This window comes from Mesoplodon mirus (genome assembly GCF_964341445.2).
Source record: "Mesoplodon mirus genome assembly, chromosome: 3".
Lineage (NCBI taxonomy): Eukaryota > Metazoa > Chordata > Mammalia > Artiodactyla > Ziphiidae > Mesoplodon > Mesoplodon mirus.
In genome coordinates, this window is record NC_138978.1 from 122,427,021 (window position 1) to 122,451,981 (window position 24,961).

Genomic DNA, 24,961 nt, shown 5'->3' on the forward strand with positions numbered 1-24,961 from the left:
TTAATTGTCAGTATAACGTTGGGTAGATCAATTCATACCCTTTGGATCTCAGTTGCACCTGTGTAATAAGGGATTGGACCAAATATTTTCTAAGAATCCTTATATACATACAATTCTTTGATTCAGAGATTCTAAAATTTAGGAATGTATTCCCAAAAGCTAAGTTTGAGCAAAACTGACTCAGAAGGATCTCTTTCTGAGATGTACCAAGACTCTTCCAGAGAACTTCAATCACTCACAAAAAAGCAAACCCCAGGGGCTTGGGACTCATGAGCCAAGAGCAAGTACAGACACCCTGCCTTTCTCATTCATCTTATATGTGGCCTCAGGGGCAAGAATTGCATTAGCCACAGATGCACTGGCCCTTAAGTGGGCAGCTTCCTGAGGGTCTGTAGATCGGATCATTCACCCAGGAATCTTACTCACTAAAATTTGAGAAGGAAGGACAAACTCCTTTGAAATATTAAGAAGAAAAATATTGGGGGTAAGGGCTGGGAGTAAAGTGGGGGAATAGGAAGGATTAAGGGGGGAAACCACTGAGTTGCTTTGTAGGCAGCTTGGTTGGGCAGAGTCTCAAGGGAAGTCACTGTTTTTAGTTGGGGAGTAATTTCTTTGAGGAGGGATTGAGGGAAGTGTTGATTCCCATGGCCTGGGGGCTTGCTGGAAGATGCCTTTCAAAGGAAGTTGCCTGGGGCTACAAATTGTTACTGGGCATATAGCTAGGGGCTCATTTGGTCAGAGGAACTGGGGATGTTAGTGCTTTGGAGAATGACCTGGGTAACTGGTTACCCATGGAAGAGATGTCCCTGGGCATACTGTTGATAGGGGAACCCCAGGGCTCCTGGGGATCCCGGGTTGCCAAAGGAGGGAGGGTGGGGCTGGAGGATCTCGGGCTAGTGGGCACGCCCTTGCCCAGGCAGGCAGTGGCCGATCCCGCCAGTTGGCCCAGGGCCCTGCCCGACCCCTCCCTCCCTCCACTCCGAGCCTAAGAGGGGTGGGCACCAGGTCCCACTGCTGAGCCAGCTCTCTCCCTCTGCTCCACTCCCGAGCCAGGCTGGTGGAGCTCCCGAGGGAGAAGGTGGAAGGCACCACGACTGCGCGCAGGGGGTGCGTGAGGCGGGGGGGCGTGGGGAATGCGGCAACCTGTCCCCCCCGCGACCAGCCCAGCCCCCGTCACCCCCCCTCCACCTCCAACCGAATGGTTTGCTCCGAGCGCCCTATTTAATCCCAGCGACTGCAGCAGCGCCGGCTCCCTCCCGGTCCCCGCCTCGGCCCCGGGCTCCGAAGCGGCTCGGGGGCGCCCTTTCGGTCAGTGTCGTCGTCTACCCCCCTCCCCAGCCCCAGCCCCTGGGGACCCAGGCTCGCCAGCGCCCAGCCAGGGAGCCGGCCGGGAAGCGCGATGGGGGCCCCTTCCGCCCTGCCCCTGCTCCTGCTTTTCGCCAGCTGCTGGGCGCCCGGCGGGGCCAACCTCTCCCAGGACGGTGAGTGAGGGAGGGGGCGGCGCCAGGGGAGGTGGGGTGGGACCGGGGCGGGGGTTCCGACCGGCTGCGGGGGCGGAGGGAGCCTGTTGGCTTTGTTTGGAAGCGGGGGTTAAAGTCGCCAACCGCTGCTGATACCCGTGTCTGTCTCTGAGCGTCCGTGTCTCTGTGGATCGTGGGGTGTGCCGGGTATGCCCCCTCCTTGTACACCGTCGAGTGTGTCTGCGTGTGCAGTCGGGGTTTGGGTCTGTTATAAGCATCCCGGGGTATGGATGTGTTGATGTCCGTGTGTGTGTCTGGGTGTGCGCGTCTGTGTTGGTGTCTGGTTCTGCGTTTCTGTGTCAGTATCTGTGTGTATGTCTGTGTCAGTGTGTGTTGGGGGCGGAGTGAGATTTGTCGCTGTTTCAGTCAGGGCGTGTGTCGGGTGTTTGTGTATGTATGTCTGGAGGGGTTGGGTAGCCAGTGCAATCCCCCAAACTGCTGTATGCAAACATTTCTGCTCCCCAGCCCGTCCCCACCACCCGCGGCGGAGCTCCGAGTGGGCAGGGAAGGGAGCCTGGGTGAGGCTCTTGAGGGGGGCGTGGGCAAGGAAGTGGGGGGCTTCTCCTTGGAGCAAAACAACAACACTGGGCAGAGGGGGCCCCGGGATGGCAACATCCCTAGCGGTGGCAGAAGCTGGTAAAAGAAACCCAGACGAGAGCGGAGGAGGGGGGGGGGGCAGTGGGGAGAGGCTGGGCAAAGGGAAGGATGAAGATATTTGGGGAGGAGGATGCATAGAAAACCCAATGCTTTCCTGGGCTAAGGATTTATTTTCCAAATTTGGGGTGGGGTGTCTTGCCTAGCCCCCTTTGCTTCAGTCAGGAACTCAAACCTTCTTGGGTTTGTCACGGTAGAAAGATGAAGGAAGAGAGTGGGGGGGAGGAGGCGGGGCCAGGGGTGAGGGGACTTGGGGCCCCCTCCTGCCCTGGACCGGGCTATGTAGGTCAGCTCTGTCGGGGCACCTCAGCTTTCTTAAAGGCTGCTGACGATTAATGGGGTGGCAGGGGGCAGTTTGTAGGGAGACCAGGAAGGGAGCCACAGCTTCGAGCCTCAGGTCCCTGGAGGAGGGAGGGCAGGCTGTGAAGGGACTAAAGGAATGCATCCTTCGGTCTCCTCCGCCCCTATCTGAGGCAGGCTGGGCTGGGGGAGGGGAAGAGGGACCGGGACCTCTGCAGAGCCAAGGGATGTGGGGACAGTGAAGGGGAGGGTGGTGGCTATGCCCGGCCAGATGCCAAGGAAAAACAGAAAGAACCGCAGGGGAGGAGAAAGGGGAGGCGGCTCCTGGGTGATGGACCCAGTGGCCAAAAGGGATGGGCACAGGGCGGGGCGGGGGTGGAGAGGGGAGGGGTTGAAACTGGGGATGATGATGTAGAGAATTTCATCTGAAGGAAACAGGCGAAGAGCCAGGGTGCTGGAGGAATAATTGCTCCATCTCGCCTGACCTGCTCCCCCAGCCCTGTCTCCATCATGATAAAGGAGTTTCTGCTGGTATGAGGACACTGGGGATCCCCTACCTACAGCTGGCTGGCTGAGTCCTTCTACTCTGTACCCATTAACACTCCCCAGGGGAGTTCCTGTCCAAGTCACCATAGAGACAGCGGCCCCTCCTCTCCCCTGTGTGGAATCCCCCTTCCCCAGAGGACTGTACTGATGACCCTACTCACTGAGGAGGTGAAGAGAGTCCTGAGGGAGGGCAGGCTAAGTGCAAGGCAAGGAGAGGCTGCTGGGTGTATGTACCACAATAACGAGTCTCTACTAAGCCTTGACTTTCAGCTGCAGCCCCTGGCCTTCCCATCCTGGTAGCTGGGTTTAAAAGAGACAAGCATGACCCAAACTGCCCCTGTTCAGCAATGGGAACTGATGGGGCCAGGCTGAGACCTAAACAGAATGAAGTCATCCCAGAAAGCTGTGAGCTCAATCCTAGGATGTAAACATTGGAGAAGAGAGAAAATCCATACCCTAGCCAAGTCTTTCTTCACCAACTGCACTATTCTTTCTTGGTCTTCAATTTGGGCTCCAGCCCCTACTCAGGCTTTAATGTTTAGAGGAAGAGAAATGCTTTATCCATATATATATATCAGAGCAGTGGCTTGAGGGAAGAGTGGAAGGCAGTAAATTTTGAATGGAGAATGTCCGGAGGAGGGGTTGAGAATTTGGGGGTGGGGAGGGAGATCTGTTTCCAAGACAGAGTCAAATCAAGCATCATTTTCCTTGTAGAGCATCATCTGTGCAGACAGTGGACATATGTCTGGTTGTAATGTCTCAGGATGTACTGATGTACAAGAGGCACAACCACATGTGATCTTCTATCTAAATTAATTCTACTTCTTAGCTTCAGGATCAAAAAAGACCCACTCTGATGGGGGAGGTAGGTGCATAGATTTAATGCTCATGGGTGGTGATCCTAAGGCCATTCTGCCCAGGATCATGAAGAAGGTGTGTCTAGTACCCCTGACTTGGCCTGAGGCCCCTGGGCAGGGAGCTAGGCAGTATATAGCTTACCTGGTAACATTGGACCAAAACAAGAAGAGATGTGGTGTGAAAGTTTAAGGACAAGATATCCTAATACACGGATGCTGGAGTGGTCAAGGGTGTATGGCAGAGTGGCTATTTCCATTTAGAATGAGGAAAACAAACTTAATATGCTGCTGGGGTATACAGCTCCCTGAAGTACAGCATACATTTTTTTTTTTTTTTTTTAGGTTTCATAAGGCTGAACAGGGATTGAGAGGTTGGAGAAGGGCAAACAACTGTTATCTGAACCTGGCCATGAGTGCTGTGGCTGGAAACTCAGGGATGGCTTAGATATTCAGAGTTTGCCACCTGCCCCTTCCTTCTCACGTTTCTCCACTAGTATTGGTAGACGTTGGCAGTTCCAGCTTTGGGGAATACAAGGCCTGTGAACTTAATGTATTCTGTGGTTGTCTTTCTGGTGAGCAGCTCAACATTCAACATTGTAACCAGACTTCCTTGGATTCTTCCTTTTCAAGTTATTTCCAGCACTCTGTGAGTTGATCTAGTGCAGAGACAGACAGGTGGGCAGCCTCACTTTGCTTTATACCAGGATATAGCAGTTTAACTTTGGACTGCACTGCCTCACACATGAATATCTTTCCCTTCCCAATGACCTTCTGTCCACTGCCATCCATTCTGCAGCCCCCTGGCCAGGTGCCCAGTGCAGAGATCATGCCCAGTGTGCCGGAGAAGTCCAGCAGGCATTCACTCTAGAGCTGCCCACAGATCTGCTTGGCAGACCTACTCCATCCAGTTTCTGTTCCTTGCAGCTGTAGCTGTTCTGTTTCTGTACCTGTTCTCTTCCCAGTTGCAGCTGGGAACCCCTGGGAAGGAGATGCTCTCCCTGCAGACATGTGCATTTTCTGGCACAAAGAAGTTGAAACCATCAGAGAGACACTGATATCATACAGTCTGTCTGATGTGGGGTCCAAGCTGTGGCATATCAGCGGCCTATCCAGCAGTTACACCAAAGATTCTGTCCTAAGCTCTCCCTAGGGCTAGGCAGCTCTGTTGGTTTTAGTAGTTTCTTTTAGTACAGTGGTTTTCTCACTTTTATCTTTAAAGATGTGAAATTCCTTTATCAAATAAATAAAACAGATCCAAGGAGAATTACTCTTATTGAAACAGATAAGTAAGACCTGGAGCCCTCTCACCCTTCTTGTCTTCCCCTACACTCCCCCTAATCCTTAAGGCATAGACAGAGGTTCTGCCACATACAGTTTGAAATCCTCTGCCCTAGACTGACAGTAAATGAGACAGCTCACTACCCTTAGGTGTCTTCTCTCTCTCTCTCTCTCTCTCTCTCTCTCTCTCTATCCTTCCAACTGAGGAGAAAAGGAGGGCCAAATCTAATTTCAAGAGGGACTTGTTGGAGACATTCACTATTCACTTGAAGAATGACTCATAGTTCTGCAGCCATAAAATTCCACAGATGGCATCTTTCTGGTGCTCTGGTCACTTTGAAACAGCAGACTAAGTAGTTGTGCCATCGCTCTGAAAATCCTTAGATCTGATTTTGGTACCCCTTGTTATTACTACTACTTTCTTGCAGTCCAAATAATATATACAATAGAATCAAAAGCTGCTTGTCCTTAGGTCACAAAAAAATAACCTAGGAAAAGATCCTCACAGTTCTCGCCAGAGAAATAATAAAACCCCTGGGGCTGTGGCTAGTCACATTCTTTGTTGTTTCCTACTCCAATAGAACCAGCCCAACAATCCCTTTTTTGTCATCTATTTCTCAGTAACGGAATTTCACTAAAGGGTGGTAATCTAGGCTCCAGGTTCTCCACGAAAGCAAGCTGTGGACTGGACGAGCTCCTTACTGACTACTGAATGAAAAAGCCAGGGTATTAGATAATTTTGTTAATTATATCTTCTCCTTTCATTTTTCATGCTAAAAGTTAGTATTTCCTGTTTAATCATTGGCTATAGGTCCACGTACTGGAACATTTTGTTTCCTGGATAAGGTCATGTCCTAGAGGTCCATCCATAAATTCCGAGAATAGCCATCCTCATGGGAATGCTTATAAGAAATAGAGAGAAACAAACCACCAGAAAAGCAAGCCATCAGAAAAAGATTCAGGGTCTCTAAGAACTCAGTCAAATTAAGAACAAACACTCCACGTAATTGTAAAATAGAGAAGAACAAGTCTCTGGGGCCAAAGATCTGCTTCTTCCTCTAGGATCAGCAGCAGAGATGATTCTTTACAAGGTCAGAACCAGCTGATGCTCAGAGGTTTTATAACCCAAGTAAAAACCCAATCCAATCCTGTTATAACAAGGAGATCCATCCATTCTAGCACTGAGAAGTCAAGTTGTCAAGAGTCTTGAACACATGAAGCTGCTGAGATTTTTTACAAAATATAAGCTCATTAAAGCTATATATTCTTCACAGAAGCAACAAGTACTGAAAGAGAGAACTATCTGTCCCTTTACTGAAATTCCCCTAAATCTAAAGAGAGTGGCCAAATTTCCCAACTAACACAGAGGCCTCTAAGTCCTGAGGACAATACCCTTTTTAAGAGTCATAATCCATTCCATTTTTCTGTGTATGATCAAGACTGGACTATTCACAGCAACTTGGGGTGTCTTAGAGCACTCGGACTCTGATACATCTCATACCCTATCTGACTGTAATACACATTTTGGTTTCCTCATGCCTCGTGTGTCTCTGAGGGGACGCAGGCTTTGTGGTGCTCTTTTTCCCACACTGAAAGATACTATTAATTTCATTCATAATTGGTTGTAGCAAGTCAAAACCTCTTCCACCGCCACTGATACTAATGTAATTTTCATAATGACTGAGGCTTATGTTGACAAACTCAGTCTGGTGGCAGTCCTCACTTTTTAGCACAATCTCTTGGTTGTATGTGTGGCAGGTTCAAACAGAGTACTTCGGGAGGCCTCTGAGAGCAAGTGGTGTGTGTGGTGTGATCCTAGCAGAAGCCCTGATGTCTGGTTTGTTTGGTTTGTTTGAGAGCTGGCTGCCTTAACCTATGATCCTGGTTGCCCTGTTCTTTGTGGAACAAACCACAGGTGCTTTGAGCTCTCCATGGTGCTAGACCCTGATAGGGATGCTCCAGGCTCTTCTTGCTGCTCTCCGTGGTCCTGCTCCCCATCCAAGCTCCTAATCTCTTTACTCTCTACACTGCAGCCCTCAGAACAGGGCTGGAATTTCCCTCCCCCTACCACAAACACACACATGATCCTGGTTATGATCCCTGACCTGCTCCACCAGAAAGAGGTACACAAGACCTGTAGATATAGATCTGGAGAGTCTTCATAACCACCTAATCCCCTGTAGGAAGGGGACAGAAAGAGCAAATAATACTGAGGTTGAAAAGAAGTGTGGTTTGCAGTGTTCAGGAGACTAGGACATAGAGTGACCTCAAATGGCCTCAAAAGAACTGAATGTTTTGCCATATATCGACTCATAGATTTAAAACAGAACTACAAATAGTCGTGGTTTAGATTGAGACAGCATTGCTCATATACTATAACCACATATACACTATAAATGTGGAGTGCAAAATGAGTCCTACTCAGTTTATGAGCATGTACCTCTTAACACCACTCTGAGCCTGACAACCAACTCTAATTGTCCTGTCATGGTACCCATTGTTCCTGTCCCCTCAGCCTTAGCAGTAAACGTAAAGACAATGTATAGGATAGGTTATCAGAATAGATAACAGAGGAATTCAATATATGAGAGGCATAGAAATAAATATCAAATCCCTGACTCATGTCCCTCATCATTATAACCATCTAGTACAGACTACATGGCCTTAAATATAACCACCCTATCCCAGAGTCCAAGTCCTTGGCCAGATCTCAGGAGATGGATCTTTAAACTGGACTCTGCTACTCTTTTGGGGTATCTGCCAATGATCCCAATGAGAATGCTCAGCCCCTGCCAGTCTGAGACTAGACAGCCTGTTCCTCCCATCATATCAAAGCTACACAAGCTTCTCTTCCCCTAAATGCTGATTTCCCCATGTCAATTTTGCATAACAGTTCATATAATAGTGAACACTTATGAATGACCTACACCAGAGTGAGGCTGGGGAAACAGGTTTCCAGAATTAATTTCCAGGATCCCTCTTCCATTTCCTTATTTGATACAAGGAGAAACTTCATTCCTCAAGGACAGGTAATGGAAGTGATTTATCTCCATGAGTGAGCCTTCAAGAAGACAGAATTAGGGTTATGGTAACAGCTGGAGTTTCTCCCATCTTCTCATCTCCCTGAGACCCCGTTCTCTTAAAGAGCAGACATGTTTCTGAAAGGATTCTAATGCAGAGCCTCCAACATTTTTTTCAATATGTGTATCATTCTTCTACGTGAGCTCTTACCTCTGGGATCCTTTAGCCCTCTCATCTCTCTCCATCTTTCTCCTGGACATCTCCAGGAGAATAAGAAAGCTAAATAATATAAAGAACTAAAATGTTGTTTTCTCTAAGGATTTATTTTTCCTTACCCCAGCTAGACCTACACTAATTGTGTATTGATTGCTAATTATAAGCACCTTTGGCTCATTTACTTCCAGTTCAGGGTCAGAAAGGTCAGATGCATCACCTCACCCTAGGAAAAAAAGAAAAAGAAATGAAGGCTGATATTTCAGCCATTCATCTCTAAGCTAGCCATTACTTAGCTCTCCATTTCCTTCATATAATCCCAGGTGTTACCAAAATAGAATGGAGAACTATACTTCCAATAGCAGATTTCATTGGGAATATGCAGATCCTTGTTTCTTGTGTTCATTTTTCTTCTGGGACCTGGCTCTTTGCTTCCAATTTGGATTCTAGAATTCCAGCCAAAGCCTCAGACAGAGTAAAAAGCTCCAGAAAGTGAACTGGTTTATTGAGTCTCTGACTTAAATACCCGATACTCCTTGGAAACCCAGCAAACCTCTAATAAATACATCGATGACAAGTAACTTAAGGCTTAGCCTAGCCTAGGTCAGTCTTTGAAGAGCCTAGAGTCAAGTTCTCTCATTATCATAAAATGAGGGGCCCGTTTTACCATCTGCTCTTAATCATTTGTCCCTCAGCAAATGCAAACTTAACAGTGAGACAGTTATACTCACTTGTTCTTACTCGTTCTTACTCTAGTTCTTAAGGATGAGATATTTTCAAACACATATTATATATTCCCTCCTCCAATCTCCATCCTATAATCTCAAACAAATATAAAAACCACCATCACTAAGCCCATGGGCCTCACACATTCTCATTTATCCTCAACTGCTGCTTAATGCCAACTCTCTTCTGGTTTCCAAGCCCTGGAGTCCAGTGTCAGTGACAGATGGACTGAGCCTCAGCCCTGGGGAGAAAAGGATTCTGGCCCTCTCCTGGGGAGTTTGAGCAGGAGAGAGAGCCTGAATTCTGCTTTGGGGAGAGTCTCTGAGTTTAAACCATATGGTTTGCTGGACATTAGGGGTTTTGATTAATAACGGGCTTGTGAAAAGGGCTCTGTATCTGGGTCATAAGAAAATGCTATGTTTATGACCAAAAAGAAATGAAAACAGAGATACAAATAGTGAAAATTGTAGTTGTCATGTGTGTAGTGAGGGACACATACTGAAGGAGAAAAAGAGAGTCACCAGGTTGGAATATATATGCATCTTGGGGAATAAAATTGAATGTATATCCACATTGAAGAAGAGACTCTCAAGAAGATTTAAGGAGAGGAGCTCTTTGGGTCAGAACAGAATTATTTGCCATATCGGGAACTGTGAGGTCTGCAGACTTGGAAGAATGTGTCTATCTCACAGAAGGGTTAAATTCCCAGGAAGGCCCAAAGTAAAGCTAATTGAACAACAACCTGCTGAAAAATACATTTTTAGGTGAGAAGAGTGAAGGGCAGAGACTACATCTCAGCTAGGATTGGCAGAAGAGGGGAGCCCAGAGTAGTGTGGATGTGTAGAGCAGACCACCGTTTTCGCCATGTGGTCCTCCTGATCACTGCCCTGAACCTGTCATCCACACCCTGATTCTGATGACCCAGTGAAGAGAAACAAGTCAGTAAAATGAAAGCCAGCCGAGATGAATGCTTTCTTGCCTGACTTCTAACAAATTAAACTTTTTCACAGCATTGTTATCCCACCACACCAAGCCATCAGCCTGAAATATCTAAAGTGCCACATTAAAGAGCAAAGAGTAAGATAGAGCTTGTTGAGAAGGGAATGCATCCATGCACTCAAACAGGTATCGAGGCTCTGGAGGGTTAGGAGCAAGCCTTTGGCACCTGGTTGGAGATTCCTCAGGGAATCTGTTCTTTACTTCTCCCCAGGGTCCCTGGGCTTTCCCTCCCATTCCCAGTCCCTATTTTCTCATAGCTAAACATATTTTCCAACAAGTTAAACTGAATTATGCTTTCATTTACTCCATGCTGACTCTGTTATGTATCCTTTCCTAAGTACTTTCCTAAGATGGGGTGATTTTTTTTTCCCCAGTTCTATTACATACGTGTGAAAGCAGCTAGATACATTTAGGGAAAGGGTATAAAAGTGCCTGCACTTGGTTCAAGGGACATCTGAGAGTTCGAAGTCTAGACTCCTGACTCTCTATTGCATTAGAATACAGACTCCAGGTCTGTATACCTGTTGTGATTTCTGAGTGTGTGAGCATGGTGGGAAGGGAATGAGGAGATAGGGGTAAAAGGACACTTCTAAAATGGCTCAAGGCTGTCTTCAACTGGAGTGATTTCATGCCCTACCTTAGGGACTTGCTTGAGAAATAACTGATGAAAGTCAAAGCCCTGCACAGAACCCATGCTCCCAGCAGCCCTTACTGAGCCATCCGTTCTGCTGTGTCTCATCACCTCCCCCCAGCCTCTTAGTACAGAACACTAGACACTTGTCTGGAGCACACAGCCCAGTCCTAGAAGGTAGGCGCTAAGGTGAGGAAGGGGCTCTTTGGGGATTAGATCCCCTTCCTTTCTGTCTCCCAACTTCAGTTCTTACTACAACACAGTATTGGCTCCAGAGGGGCTTGTTTTTGTTGGGGTCCAGCCCAGGGCTCCCTCCCAGTGCTAATGCACCGAGAACACTGACTCAATAGCAAATCAAAGCAACAGCTGTCCCCACCTCCTTCTCTGCCACCCACTTCCCAGTCTCTGCTCCTCAGAATCTTAACTAAGTCTCCGAGAGCCCCTCCACCTCAGCCTACTGCAAGCCCACTTCTGCCTCCAGATTTTTTCTCTCACTAGCTCAAGAATAGGAAAAGCTCCTCTGCGTTCTTCTCTCTTCTAGTCTCTGTCTCCCACATCACAAACAGGTTAGCATCCTCCAGCTCTCCACCACACAGATGCTAACATGCACACGTACACACGGCCTGTCCTCCTCATCACCCTTTTAACTCCTAAAGGGCATGGAAGTGGCTTCTGCCCCATGGCCTCCTCTTTTCTGAGAACCGGGATCTGCCATGAAGACCCTGACATTTGTGACGATGCCATTCTTCGCACCTTCAGGGACTCCTTCCTCATCTCACCCCAACTTCTCTAACCTGCCCGGCATTTAGTAGAGTTACTTCCCTTGAGATCTAGGGTCCTGGGGTTCCACACTACAATGCACAGGGAGATGGGAAGCAGGAAGAGTGGATGTCACTGGAAGTAAAATCACACTAAATGGCAACTTAACTTCCGAATTAGCTAGTTCACAGGACTGCTATCAAATGGCAATGAGAACAGAAGACTGGGGTTATAACCACAGCTCCCACTAGCTGCCTGTGTGACCATGCTTAAGTTTCTAAGCCTCTCTGAGCCTTGGTTCTTCATCTTTTAAATGGGGAGTTTGTACTAGATGCTACTTAAGATTCTTATCAACTCTAAAAGTCTATGCTTCTAAGAATCATAGATGGGAAAACATTTTAGGAAGAATGAGGTGCAGAAAGAGAAGGCAAGGAATTACTGAACCTTGGTAATAGGGAGTCAGAAAGGACATCAGTTCCATCCTCTGTCTAGAAGACTCAAAAAGATCTTAGGAATATCCACCTCTGGCTATTAGGGGTCAGTAGAAAATGACTAGAACATGCAAATTGACTGCAGGGTTTTAGCAAATATAGTTACTCACGGCATCTTAAACTTGTATACATTTTTAACATTTGGATATCGGAAAACATTTGGAATAACTGTTTTTTTTTAATTTTTTTCAGTGAAAAGAGGTTTAACATCAAGATGTGCTTTTTGTTTTAACCCCACCCTCACGCCCACCATAGGCAAGCTAGCCAACTAGCCAAGTACCCTAAAGATTCCCTCCTCTTCATTCAGCCTAGAAAAGCTAAGCCCCACACCATTCCAAACCCAGGAAACAAAAGCCTTTCATTTTCAACAACTGCTTAGGATGGAACCAAAAGGTATCTGCCTTCATGCAATAATAAACCTGTTTGAGCCCAGATCCATCCTTTCCAAACCTAAATCTCTTGGATCATCTAACAGAATAGGATCCCTGGTTCTATAAATCTGTACCTCTTGGCCACACTTTACCAAGCTATGAGGCTAATCAGTATAGTAGGAACTTCTTACAGGGAAGGTTCTCTTCCCCACCCTATTCACCTTCCAGTTTCACTTATATCGGGTACACCTCCTGGGAGAGTAAAGCTACACCCAGAGAGTAGTGACTTCGGGCCCAAGAGGCTGTTGGGAGCCAGAGAGAAAGTAGATAAACAAGACTCCAGGAGGGAAAACCAGACAGCAACAGAAATAATGGAGGGAGGGAACACAAAGGAGCAAGGTCTCAGCAGCTCAAGCCAGAAAGGGTGGAGGCGCCAGCGAGCTGGAGAGAAGGCCTAGATCAGGGAGGCAGGCAGCTGAAGCGTGACTGAGCTGTGAGGCTCTGAAGTGGATGTGAGCCGGAGCATATCTGAGCTGAGCAAGGAGATCCTTTAGGGGATCCTACTGCCTGTGAGGGGACAGGGGCCTGCCCTGAAGAGCAACAGGAAGGGAAGGAAGTACACCTGAAAAGACAGACAAGCCCCCATGACAGAATAACTCTTATTTACCTCTATGGCCCCAGCTTCCTTTTGTCTGACCGCACTATAACATTGGGAATGGAAGCGAATTGGGAGCTTGGGGAGGACAAAGTTAGAAAGGAACGTAGAGCAGCAAGTGAGAGAATATTTTGACACTCCTGTCCTCAGTGTCTTAGACTAGGAAAGTACACAGTAACTTCTGCAGAAGTAGCATAATTCCTGGCAACCTAAGAGCAAATGTAGAAAATTAAGTTTAAAGAGAGTCCTTTGTGATCAGGGTGTTGTGCTCTAAAGTTACTCAGGTCAAAGTAACTCCCCTCCCAAATCTTGGAGTTATCTATTAAATCAGGCCTCAGATGAGACTGGTCCACTTTCCTCCAAACGCAGGAGCAAACGTCCACTGCTAAAGAAAAATGTGGCTCTGCGCATAAAGAAAAGATTAAGGCGCTGAGTTCTAATTCTGATTTCATGGCCATTCTCTTCAGTGTGTGATCGAAATACATATAAGAATTCACTGCGGGGCTTCCCTGGTGGCGCAGTGGTTGAGAGTCCGCCTGCCGATGCAGGGGACACGGGTTCGTGCCCCTATCCCGGAAGATCCCACATGCCGCGCAGCGGCTGGGCCCGCGAGCCATGGCCGCGGAGCCTGTGTGTCCGGAGCCTGTGCTCCGCAACGGGAGAGGCCACAGCAGTGAGAGGCCCGCGTACAGCAAAAAAAAAAAAAAAAAAAGAATTCACTGCGTAGCTAGTGTTAGGGAAGAATCAGAGTGAGATCACCTGGTCAGGGAGCCCAGTGATGGGGGTGGGTAAACCATTCTAAAAGTGTGTCCCTTCAGCATTCTGGGCCACAGCCCCCAATGTGTTTTTCCCTTGGAGATAACACTCCTCCACCCACCTGTCATGGTAGTCGTGAGGAATAACAAGTAGGCTGGGATGAAGAGTATTTTTAACTCTGGAGTTAGAGAAATGCTGAATCATCATCATCATCATCATCACCATCACCATCACCATCAACTCCTACTCGGGGAGTTGGTGTTCTCTATAATTTGGGAAGTGGAGTTCTGGACCCAAGCACTGGCAAGGCCGGCAGCAGTTATGCAGGGGAGCTCTGTCCCCTTGTCCCACCATCCCAAATGTGCACCCGTGACCCTGTACATGGCCCTAAGGCCCATGCAATGTAGATTCCCGAAACAGACAGGACAGGGAAGATACATAAACCAAGCAATAAGGGGTTATACTGACATACAAACTTCCTTACTAGCATCACTTAAATTGGAAACATAATACATTTTTATTCATTTGAGTTACTCATTTATTTATCCAATAAATATTGAGCACTTACTATGTGTGAGGTCCTGTACTATGGATGAAAAATGAAATCAGAGGTGTCAATGTATGCTTTAAAAGGCACATTAGTAAGTCCCTGGTTCCCACCTCTGCTACTCTTAATATGAACAATTAATCAGAAGGAAATCAGTGGGTGAAAGGGCTACTTTGTCCTTTAAAATGCTGGGAGTCTTAAAGCTACTGGAACCCATGAGTAAATAGACCAAGAATTAAGAAACCCTCCACACAACTGAGAGCAAATAAGAAGACAATCTTAGTTCGTAGCCTAGGTGCTAGAGTGCTATGAAAATGTGAGGGCATTCTGTTAGTTTTAACCAGACATGTCTATTGCTTGGTTAACTGAAGAATCATCCCAAATTATAAGGCCTTTGGGGTGAGCCCCCAAAGATATAGATGAAGACACACCAAGAAATCCAATTAAAAATGCAATTCAGTGGATATAAATCACACCACCACCACAAGCACCCATTTCCAACTCGCTACACTGTTATTTTTATCGTATTGCAGGTAAGCATTGTGAATTTTGTTTAGGTGAGCACCCCCAGGCCAGCAGTGCAAGAAGGAATCTTTCCACCTATAACCTCTGCCCTCCCCCACCCCCCACCCCCCCACACACACACATGAAGCACATGCTCCTGCAAAGGGAGGCAGTGTACTGAAGATATGCAGAAAGTCTGGGCTTTGTGGCCAGAGAAATCTAAGTTTATCCCAACACTTATTGGATGCATCATGTGGATAAGTTACTTAACTTTTCTGAGTCTTAGTCTCTGAGTCTTAGTTAACTCATCCTTAGCATGTGCATAATAATACCTATTAAAGGGTTATTCTGGAATAATGAATATAGAGCACCTCACTTGGATCATGACACACAGAAGGTAATCAATAAATAGAGATTTCCACCCATCTTGTAAACTTATAGAGCTTCAGCTTCTGGATGATCTACCCTCTTCCTTGGCCCATTTCTTCCTAGCCTTTTTGGTTTGCTATTTCCTCTTCACTGGCAGATTTTGAACCTAGTTCTCACAGTTGAAGATGTTTAGCATCTTTGATTCATTTATTAAATAAATACTCATTAAGCACCTTCTAAGTGCAGTATGCTGTATTAGGGCCAGTACCAGATACAGAGACAAATCAGATATCAACCCTACCTGCAGAATCGTTAAAATTTAGGAAGAAAGCGAAACTTGCAGTACAAAGTAAAGAGTGACACATAATTTAAGAAAAGTAGATAAAGTGTTGTGACTCAAAAAAAAAAAATCAGAAATTATTTCCATCTGAGGCAATCAGGGAATCAGGGGAGCCTTCTTGAAGGAAGTGCCACAGAAAGTAGGCTTTTTAGGGCTTAGATGTGTGAAGATGGGTGAAGAGTATTATCAACAGAGTGACTGTGGGAAAGGGAATGTATGCAGGAAAGGAAAGGGTTTATAGAAAGAATTCCAAATAGCGTCATATTTCTGGGATATGGGGTGAGTGAAGTAAAGAAAAGACAAAGCTGAAAGGCATATTGGCATCAGACCGTGCAGGATTTTATAAGCCAGGCTAACAAATCTGGATATCATCTGCAGACAATGGGAAGTCAGTGAGGGTTTCTAAGCAGGGAAACAATATGACCCATATGACTGGAGCTCTCTTTATCTGTTTTTCAATGTGACTAACCTGGGCCTCCCCTTACTAACGGTCTTGTGGACTCAAAGTCTGCATTTCCTTCCAATGACCCTGCCTAAGCAGAACTGTCATTATTTCCACTTCAAAGTGCATGCCACCTTTTCAGAGCACTCTTAAGTTTTCCTTTCGAGTCTGAATCCATTGAGGGAATTTATGCTGATGTCACAAACAATTGGCAAGCTCTAAATCCAAAGAACAAGGCTTTCACATTCCATTCCAGGTTATAATTTCTGCCATTTATCCATGTTTCTGTGAATAACATTATAATCACTCATCTGCACCCAGGGGAGTGGCTCTTCGGAATTTATCATTACAGGTATACGATTTTATAAAAACAGCAAGAAAACTTTCAGGCATATTAACAGACAGTTCTCAAGAGGAGACATGAGATCATAAGTACTTTGGAGAATTACAAGGTAAAGTATCACCCCCAGGAGGAAAAAAAAACCCCAGCTACTTCTTAATCAGTTTCTTAAAACACAACAAACCAGAGTGAGTTCCTTGTAAACCTACAGAGACAATACTGTATATCAAGCATATCCCCAATATACCATTTACTAGAGATTATTTGTTTAGTTATCAGACCCCTCATCTAAACAATTCAGTTTAGTTTGAATGATCAACATCATCATTTCACTTATTCATCCTATTCAGAAAAAAAAAAATGCCAGCAAAATGCGGAAGGAGGGGAGGGATGAAAGGAATATAAGCAAGGAGAAAAGCAACTGAGGAGAAGGCAGAAAACAGCACAAATGAAATAAGGAGCAAGAGAATGAAGACTAAACCTATGCTATCTGGACCGAAGACATGCTCTGCCTGAGTAAGAATGGACACAGCAAAGTGCCAGTCGTGACTGAATGAATTACCAGAGCCAAATAAATGTACTGAGAGCCCACTATGGGCTAAGTGCTGAAAATACAAAGATGAATAAGGGAAGGCTCCTTCTCTTCACCAACTCTGAGTTTAGAGGAGGAGGCTGGTAACTAAACAAGTAAATTGCAATACAGTGGACTGAAATGATATAAGAAACAGAAGCTGTTGAAAAAGCTTTGAGTGCACCTCCAGCAGGAGAAAGAGGATCCTTGAGAGGGTGTTACTTGTGTGCCTTAGGTCAGTCACTGAACCTCTCTAAACGTCATCTCTAAAAAGTGATTCTATCTGGCTGCCTCTCCCTCAAGGTTGTTTTGACATGAAATGAATTCATGATTGAAAATCCACCCTGCAAACTGAAAGCCCTATGCCAGCGTAGGAGGTGGCTATTTTATCCATTTGAGCAAAGGTCTATTTAGTGCTTACTTTCGCACTAGGTACCAATACTGTGGTGTGGGGCACTGACCCCTCTCTGGCTTCTCCCTGTCCCTCCACCATTCCAAGCTTTAGCACAACCAGTTTGCCTTCCCACTGTGTGTGGAAGCGCCCACAAACAGACGACCTGCAAAATACCGTGAAACACTCACCAACTTCCGGTTGCCTCCATTCTTGATGTCCACAGAAGGCAGCAGGGTGAGGGCACCCAGGGGGACTCTCTGTTGGATCTGAGCGCCCTTGTCCTCTTCCTGGCCGCCTTTCCTTCTCCCATCCTCATCTTTCTTGCCTCTCTTCACCAACACTTTCCTTGTTCGCTTTCTTGCCTACTTCTACCTGTTACAGATACTCTTTTTTTTTTTTTTTTTTTTTCACTGCTTTACTCCCCCTCCCCATTTGGGCATTAGCGCTTCTCCTGTTCAGGAACAGAGTCATTTCTCAAACCTCCTGGAGGATGTCTGAGGAACAGTGGAGAGGGGAGGCGTCTCCTTGAAGGCCAGTGAACCTCTGAAGCTATCTTAGAGCCCTATCCCGAGGCTAGGACTCTTTCTAACACCCTCTCCCTTCCCCGGTACTCCCTTCCCTCCCTCCCCCACTCTCTCCTCTCCCTCACCCTTCTTTCCCTTTGATTCTGCAACTCTCGTCCCCGGCCCCTTTCTTCTCGTGGACCCTAAGACCACGTCCCACTTATCTTTTTAGTCTCACACCCCTGCTACCCCGTACCCTCCCCACCTCCCCTACCCATCCTCCTCGGTCCCATCGCCCCCTTCTCGTCCTTTACTCTCCCACCCCCCTCCCCCGCTGCCTCTGGAGCGGGCGCGCTGGGACAATTGGCGAAGTTCTGCCGGACTCCAGGCCCGGGACAAGGAGCAGTTCCGGACTCTGCTCAGCAGCCGATGACGTTACTGAATTTTGTGCATGTGATTGGCTACTGGCTTTGCAACAGGAGATCTGAAAAGATTCTCAAGCCCGGTTTCTTTGTCCTTCCGTCTCTCAGGTTGAGTTGGGGAAAATAGGCCATGGAAACTACACAGTACTTCACAAAAGGGTTTAGGGGCTACCTACTAGGAAGAGAGCCGGTGACTCAAGTCTTGGGCGTGTGTTGTGCCAGATGAGGGAGCAAAGTCAGTGATATAAAATGGTGAGACTGAGAGTGGAGGAGGAAAGCTTGAGAATTGGAGCACAGGATAGAAGGTAACAATCTAGGAAGGCGTGGGGTAACTTTCAACGCCAGCTGTGGTCTCTGTTTTCAGTGCTAAGGGTGTCACCTTGAAACAGAGCTTTGGATTTGGAATCAGGCATTTAATTTCCAGTCTTTGTTCTTCTGTTTGTAGGACCTTGGGCAAGTCACTTCATTCTGTTTCCTCTCTTCAAGGTAGTAATGATAATACCAACGTACTTATTTAAGTGGTTTATTAAAAGGATTAAGTGGGAACGTACTTTTTAATTATTGAACCTGTCATTATTTTAGTAGATAATCTGGTGTAGCAGAAAGAATCCCGGATCAGGAATGAAAAGTCTTTGGTTATCTTTCCTGTTTCTGTATGACCTTCGCCAAGTCACTTTTAACCCTAGTGGGCGTCAGTGTCCTCACCTGTGAACTGGGAGAACTGGACCAGATGACCTCTAAGATCTCTGTTGACTCTAACATTATGTGATTGACCGCTAAAGCTTAGCATCCTCCTTTAATTCACCCCTTCGGAGGAAGACTTCACTTCCTTTTTCAGGACTTGAGTTAATCTCCCCCTTTTGTGAGACTCATAGGTACCCTGGTGAACCTGCTTTTCACAGGGACCAGTCCTCTCCCCCATCCTCAACAATGAAAGTACAGATCCCAAACGGTAGCAGCTTACATGTAGGGCTCATCCTTCATGGAGACTCTCTCCCCAGGCTACTGGCAAGAGCAGAATTTGGAGCTGGGGACTCTGGCTCCACTCGAAGAGGCCATGAGCTCCACAGCCTGGAGCAGCCCTGACATGCTGGCCAGTCAAGGTGAGAATCCAGGCCCCCTCATCTCAATGTCCCGCAGTTCCCTCCACCATCCTCACATCATCTCCCACTCATGTTGCCTCCACCCTGTGTTCTCACTCCCCTCATTACCACACAACTCTTCCCAGTCTCCATTTGACATTTTAGTACTTAGTTCTACACCACCAACTCCTCTGGCACCTACTCCTCCTTCCCTCACTCCGGTACAGGGACCTCTGTATCCCTTACACCTTTTTCCAAAAATAAAATGAAGCCCGGGCTTCCCTAGTGGCGCAGTGGTTGAGAATCCGCCTGCCGATGCAGGGGACACGGGTTCGTGACCCGGTCCGGGAAGATCCCACATGCCGCGGAGTGGCTGGGCCCATGAGCCATGGCTGCTGAGCCTGCGTGTCCGGAGCCTGTGCTCTGCAACGGGAGAGGCCACAACAGTGAGAGGCCTGCATGCCGCAAAAAAAAAAAAAAAAAAAAAAAAAAAAAAAAGATTCCAGGAGGAGTGTATTACTCAGAATAAAGAGGTTCTGGAAAGACAGAATCAAGATAGAATTCTTCAAAAGGAACCAGGGACAATGGGATTACCAGTCAAAAATCGGTATATGGCTAGCAGTAAATGATAGGTTTTCCCAGACCTTTTGTTGAGATATTTAAGGAAGATATCACTTCCACCTTTATTCAGCCGGCTCAGTCTCTGGCCTGCTAACATTAAAGTTGTAGTTTTGATTCTCAAGTTAGATGACTACCTGAGGCGCATTCCAGTGAAAAGAGCACTGCCTTGAGAGTCAGGATTCTAGTCCTAACTAGAATCACTGATCGGGAGAATGATCTTAACCAATCACTTCACCTCCATTGCCTCATTGTCTACATCTGTAAAATGAGGGAATTGGATTCCATGATCCCTAAGATCCCTGTCAGTTCTCATTATTATGATTCTAAACACTAAAACTAGCAGCCAGGCTTTGGGCTCCAATTTGGAGACAGTCACTCAGAAGCGTTGGTGTTTGGTGTCAGCCCCAGCTGACAGGGCCCCTTCTCTGCTAGGAACGCTCATTGAATATTCCTTGGAAATGGAGCTCTGGTGACCAGGAAAGACAGGAATAAGCAGACAGGGCAGGGGTAAGGTTGGTGCCATAGGGAGCATGAGGATTGTTTTAAATTGCTCAATCAGGGAATGTCGGAAGTACGTTTCTTGGTTTCTGATTCAGAGGCGACAATGCTGGTTAAGTAATTTAGTACCATAGAAGAAATTGTGTGGATGTTTCAGGAATCAGAGCTAGCAGGTGTTATTTTAGCTCTGCAGAGGTCAGTGCCATTGGGTCACAGGAAGTCAGGCCTGAAGATGAGAGAATCAATATTCGGAATCAGAATCCATGCTTTGGGGAACATGGGACAATATTGGGTGGAGGAAGCAAGTGTCACACAGACTGAAGGGCTCACAGCTAGGCCTGATTAGAAGGCACATTTGAGATTCAAATGACTCATCCTCACGATATCTTACTAGTCCTTCTTTTGTTTAACTTGACTAAGTAGAGAGGGATTAGAAACCATATTTCTATCACATCGAAGGGAAAAGTTTAATCCATTATTCTTTAAAATAACGTCAGGATAGTGATTTGGGAGGCGGGTAGTACTGATACTGAAAGGAATATGTTAAGGGAGCTGATGATTGAAGGGAAATTGTTGGAGGAATTGAAAAGTCTGTGTCAAAACGTTTTAGGTTTTTTTAAAAGTCCTTTTTGTTTATTTTGCAGTTTCATCAGCTACCTCTTGTGTAAATGAATGTGCAACCCACATTCTTGGGGGTTGGCCTTTTCTTCGCTTTTAGTTTGGGCATTATTACAACCACTTCTGTTCTTGCTCTTATATGCAGGTGGTGGCAGGAAGGTAAAACAGAATGACAGACTCGTATGTGTGTTTTCAAAGGTGAATGGTAGAACTCTATCAGAAAAGATACATGGGGAGTGGTATGTGTAGATTTGGGGTGCCTTTATCCCTCTAAATGTGTGTGGCCCTGTCAGTTCATTCAGCAAATATTCAACAAGTGACTGTTTTTCTGTGCATTCAAAGCAAGAGGAAGTAAGGTCTGTCTTCCCCTGCCTCACCCCCACCTCTATTCCTTCCCCCATGATGCGTTAAGAGAATACAGAGACATGGGCCTTGGATGGTCTGAATTAGATGAGGTGGACTGTGGCCCAGAAATGGGTGGAGGGGCTAGTGCTGCCTTAGGAAACTAACCCAATTCTACTCCTGCAGACAGTCAGCCCTGGACATCTGATGAGACAGTGGTGGCTGGTGGCACCGTGGTGCTCAAGTGCCAAGTCAAAGATCATGAGGATTCATCCCTGCAATGGTCTAACCCTGCCCAGCAGACTCTCTACTTTGGGGAGAAGAGAGGTAGTGTCCCACGAGTTATCTGCCTCCATGGGAAACATGGGCTGGGGAAGGGGGCTGCAGAGCTGAGAGGAAATGTCCCTGTAGTCCAGAGGCTGAGAAACGTGAAGGGATGCTATTTGGGGAAGCAACAGGCCATGGGCTCCTCAGCTGGTTCCAGAGAAACTTCATAATTATGGCTCTGACCTAGGCCATGCATGGTCTTATAGGGTCCTGGAGTGACTCACCCCAAAGCAGCCCTAAGAGACAGCTGATGTCAGTGTTGCCCCAATGTGGCCCACAAATCCATCCTACTTTTCTGAGTACCTCTGAGGCTACTGAGCACAATGGCCCAGGAAAGTAACTGAATAAACTAAAGACTACTCAAACTCAGGAGCAGTTTTTTTTTTCCCCTGCCCCAAACCACACTAGACCCCTTCTTGAAAAAAAAGCTGGCCCTGGGATTGGAAGATAAAGATGAAAGTCACCAGTAAAAGCCTTGCTTCCAATTCTTCCAATTTCTCCCAGCCCTTCGAGATAATCGGATTCAGCTGGTTAGATCTACGCCCCATGAGCTCAGCATCAGCATCAGCAACGTGGCCCTGGCAGACGAGGGTGAATACACTTGCTCCATCTTCACTATGCCCGTGAGAACTGCCAAGTCCCTCGTCACCGTGCTCGGTGAGGCTCCCAAACCCCAGTGTCTCCACAGCATGGTTCCTTGCAAACAAATCTCCCTGCATGGGCCCCTGAGGCAGCCTAGAGCCAAGCAAGTCTCCAGGCATTTTGGGAAAGTTCAGCGTGTGTTTCTGTTGCAATGGAATGAAATGCAAAGAGTGCTGGGGTCTAATCTTTTCTCCTCTGCTTACTGTTTGCTCTGGGACAAATCTCTTACTCTCTTTGAGCCTGACTTTCCTAACCTGTAACAAAAGGATGATAGTGTCTTTTCCACTTACCTCCCAAGATTGTGTAAGGGAAACATGAGAAGTATGTGCAGTGTATGATTATAATTTTCAAGATGAGTACCCCAGTTGTCTGCATGCTCTCATCTTGATCCTACATTTTAATTTCTTTCTTTGCTCCCCTGAGCCTCACATATATCTGTGGCCACCCAGTTGTGCTTTTGGGTTGTTGGGTCATGTATCATCTCAGGTATAGTAAATCTCCCACCATCATATCTCCTCCCCCTGGGGTGGTCTTTCTCTTATCAAAGAGAAAGATAATTTCTCTAGCCTTCTACCCATCATAAACCAAAATAGAACTCAGATATCCTAACCCTCAGAGAGTCTACCTCAGCAGGGAGAGATGAGGTGTGACCTCAGGGTGCTTTTCTTTCCTATCCTGACCATCTCCTATCCATGGCAGGAATCCCACAGAAGCCCATAATCACTGGCTACAAGTCATCGTTACGGGAAAAGGATACAACTACCCTAAACTGTCAGTCTTCTGGGAGCAAACCTGCAGCCCAGCTCACCTGGAGGAAGGGTGACCAAGAGCTTCATGGTAAGTTCTTCCTGCCTTGGGCGTGACGGGAGGAGGTGGTGCTGGGACAGCGGGGAGGAGAGAGGGAGTGAGAGGCACATGTCTATATGCCTATGTATGCGCACATAAGACATGGTGTAGAAGAAGAAAGGGGAATGACAGATATTCTGTGTACAGTCGTGTGTGTGTGTGTGTGCACATGCGCGCGTTGGGGACCCCATCCTCCTTGTGTGTACATATCCATTTCACAACTTCCTAAGTCTGCCTAAGTTGAGATGCACCATCTGTATGTCTACAGTGGGGCCCACACAATCTCTGCATGTTAGGGCTCACTCTGTGTCTATGTGTGTGTGCGAGTGTGTGTCTGTTTCTGCTCTCTAGGGGAACCAACCCGAATACAGGAAGATCCCAATGGCAAAACCTTCACCGTGAGCAGCTCAGTCACCTTCCAGGTCACCCGGGAGGACGATGGGGCAGACATTGTATGCTCTGTGAACCACGAATCTCTAAAGGGAGCTGACAGATCCACCGCTCAACGCATTGAAGTTTTATGTATGTTATGGGCTTGTGAGTGAAGAGGATCTGGTATGAGATGGGGAGTGGGGAAAAGAAAAGTGTGGGTTACTGTATATGAAGCACCAGGCAAAGATAAGTAAATAGGTAAAAAAATAAGACAAGAGTTGCCAGGGTTAGGCCAAGGGTCAGCAAACTTTTTCTATGAATGGCCCAATGGTCAACGTTTTAAGTTTTGAGGGCCATGTGGTCTCTGTCTCAACTACTTAACTCTGCTGTTGCTGCAGGAATGTAGCCATAGATCATATGTAAACAAATGAACGTAGCTATGTTCCAATAAGACTTTGTTTACAGAAACATGTAGCTGGCAGGATTTGGCCCGATAGGTAAATTTACCATCTCCTGGGCTAGGCCAGTGTTATGCATCTAGATTGTAAATTGTAGCAGTAACTGTAGCAAATCAAGGATTAGAAGACAGATTCTAGTTTGCCCTTCACCGCTTACTAGCTGAGTGATGTTAAGGAAATTACCCCACTGAGCTTGATTCTTTATTTGCTAAATGAGAAGATGGACATGGAATCACAAAGGCTTCTTCTTGGTCTAACATACTATGAGTTCAAGAAAAGAGGTGGTAGGAAAACATGCTCTCTCTGGCATCATTATTCCCAGATTTCTCGCTACAGTACCCCCACTAGTCTGCCCCAGGTCTGTGATCTTTCTTGGGATTCTGACCTGAAATGGCCACTGTCAAAATCACTACTCCCAACCTTTCCAAGGATCCTCAACCCTCTATGGAATCTGCCTTGAATATGGGTGGGAAAAAACCCACTCACCTGAGGAAATTTACAAATTTTCAAAAAGAACTTTTCTGAGTAGAAAAGTCAAGGGGAGGGCTTCCCTGGTGGCGCAGTGGTTGAGAGTCCGCCTGCCGATGCAGGGGATGCGGGTTCGTGTCCCGGTCCGGGAGGATCCCACATGCCGTGGAGCGGCTGGGCCCGTGAGCCATGGCCGCTGAGCCTGCGCATCCGGAGCCTGTGCTCCTCAATGGGAGAGGCCACAACAGTGAGAGGCCCGCGTACCGCAAAAAAAAAAAAAAAAAAAAAAAAAAAAAAGTCAAGGGGAAATAAATGAAGTAGAAAGGCAGAAGATAATGAGTTATAAAAGAATGTACTGCTTGTCCTAACTTATCTAAAGGCTGGGTGTTTTTCTAAAATAACTCAAACCTTTCATCTCTTCCTTATGGAAGATCCAGGCCTGACTTCAGTGCTCTTTAAATCAATTGCTAGACCCATT

The 24,961-nt window shown here is 46.6% G+C and overlaps 1 protein-coding gene across 2 annotated transcripts in view; it reads left to right on the forward strand.

Annotated features, from left to right (window-relative positions):
- The first annotated feature begins 1,230 nt into the window (after nucleotides 1-1,230).
- The window catches only part of CADM3 (cell adhesion molecule 3), a 31,748-nt gene continuing 8,017 nt past the window's right edge, over nucleotides 1,231-24,961 (forward strand). Inside the window, exons 1-6 of one of the 2 annotated variants that reach the window (XM_082613455.1) lie at nucleotides 1,231-1,481; nucleotides 19,211-19,312; nucleotides 21,557-21,697; nucleotides 22,202-22,354; nucleotides 23,039-23,176; nucleotides 23,537-23,707. In XM_082613455.1, the coding sequence (XP_082469581.1) occupies nucleotides 1,400-1,481; nucleotides 19,211-19,312; nucleotides 21,557-21,697; nucleotides 22,202-22,354; nucleotides 23,039-23,176; nucleotides 23,537-23,707 (787 nt within the window). In that variant the 5' untranslated portion in view covers nucleotides 1,231-1,399. The remainder of the gene's footprint in view (nucleotides 1,482-19,210; nucleotides 19,313-21,556; nucleotides 21,698-22,201; nucleotides 22,355-23,038; nucleotides 23,177-23,536; nucleotides 23,708-24,961) is intronic. The other variant, XM_082613454.1, reaches the window with a different exon arrangement.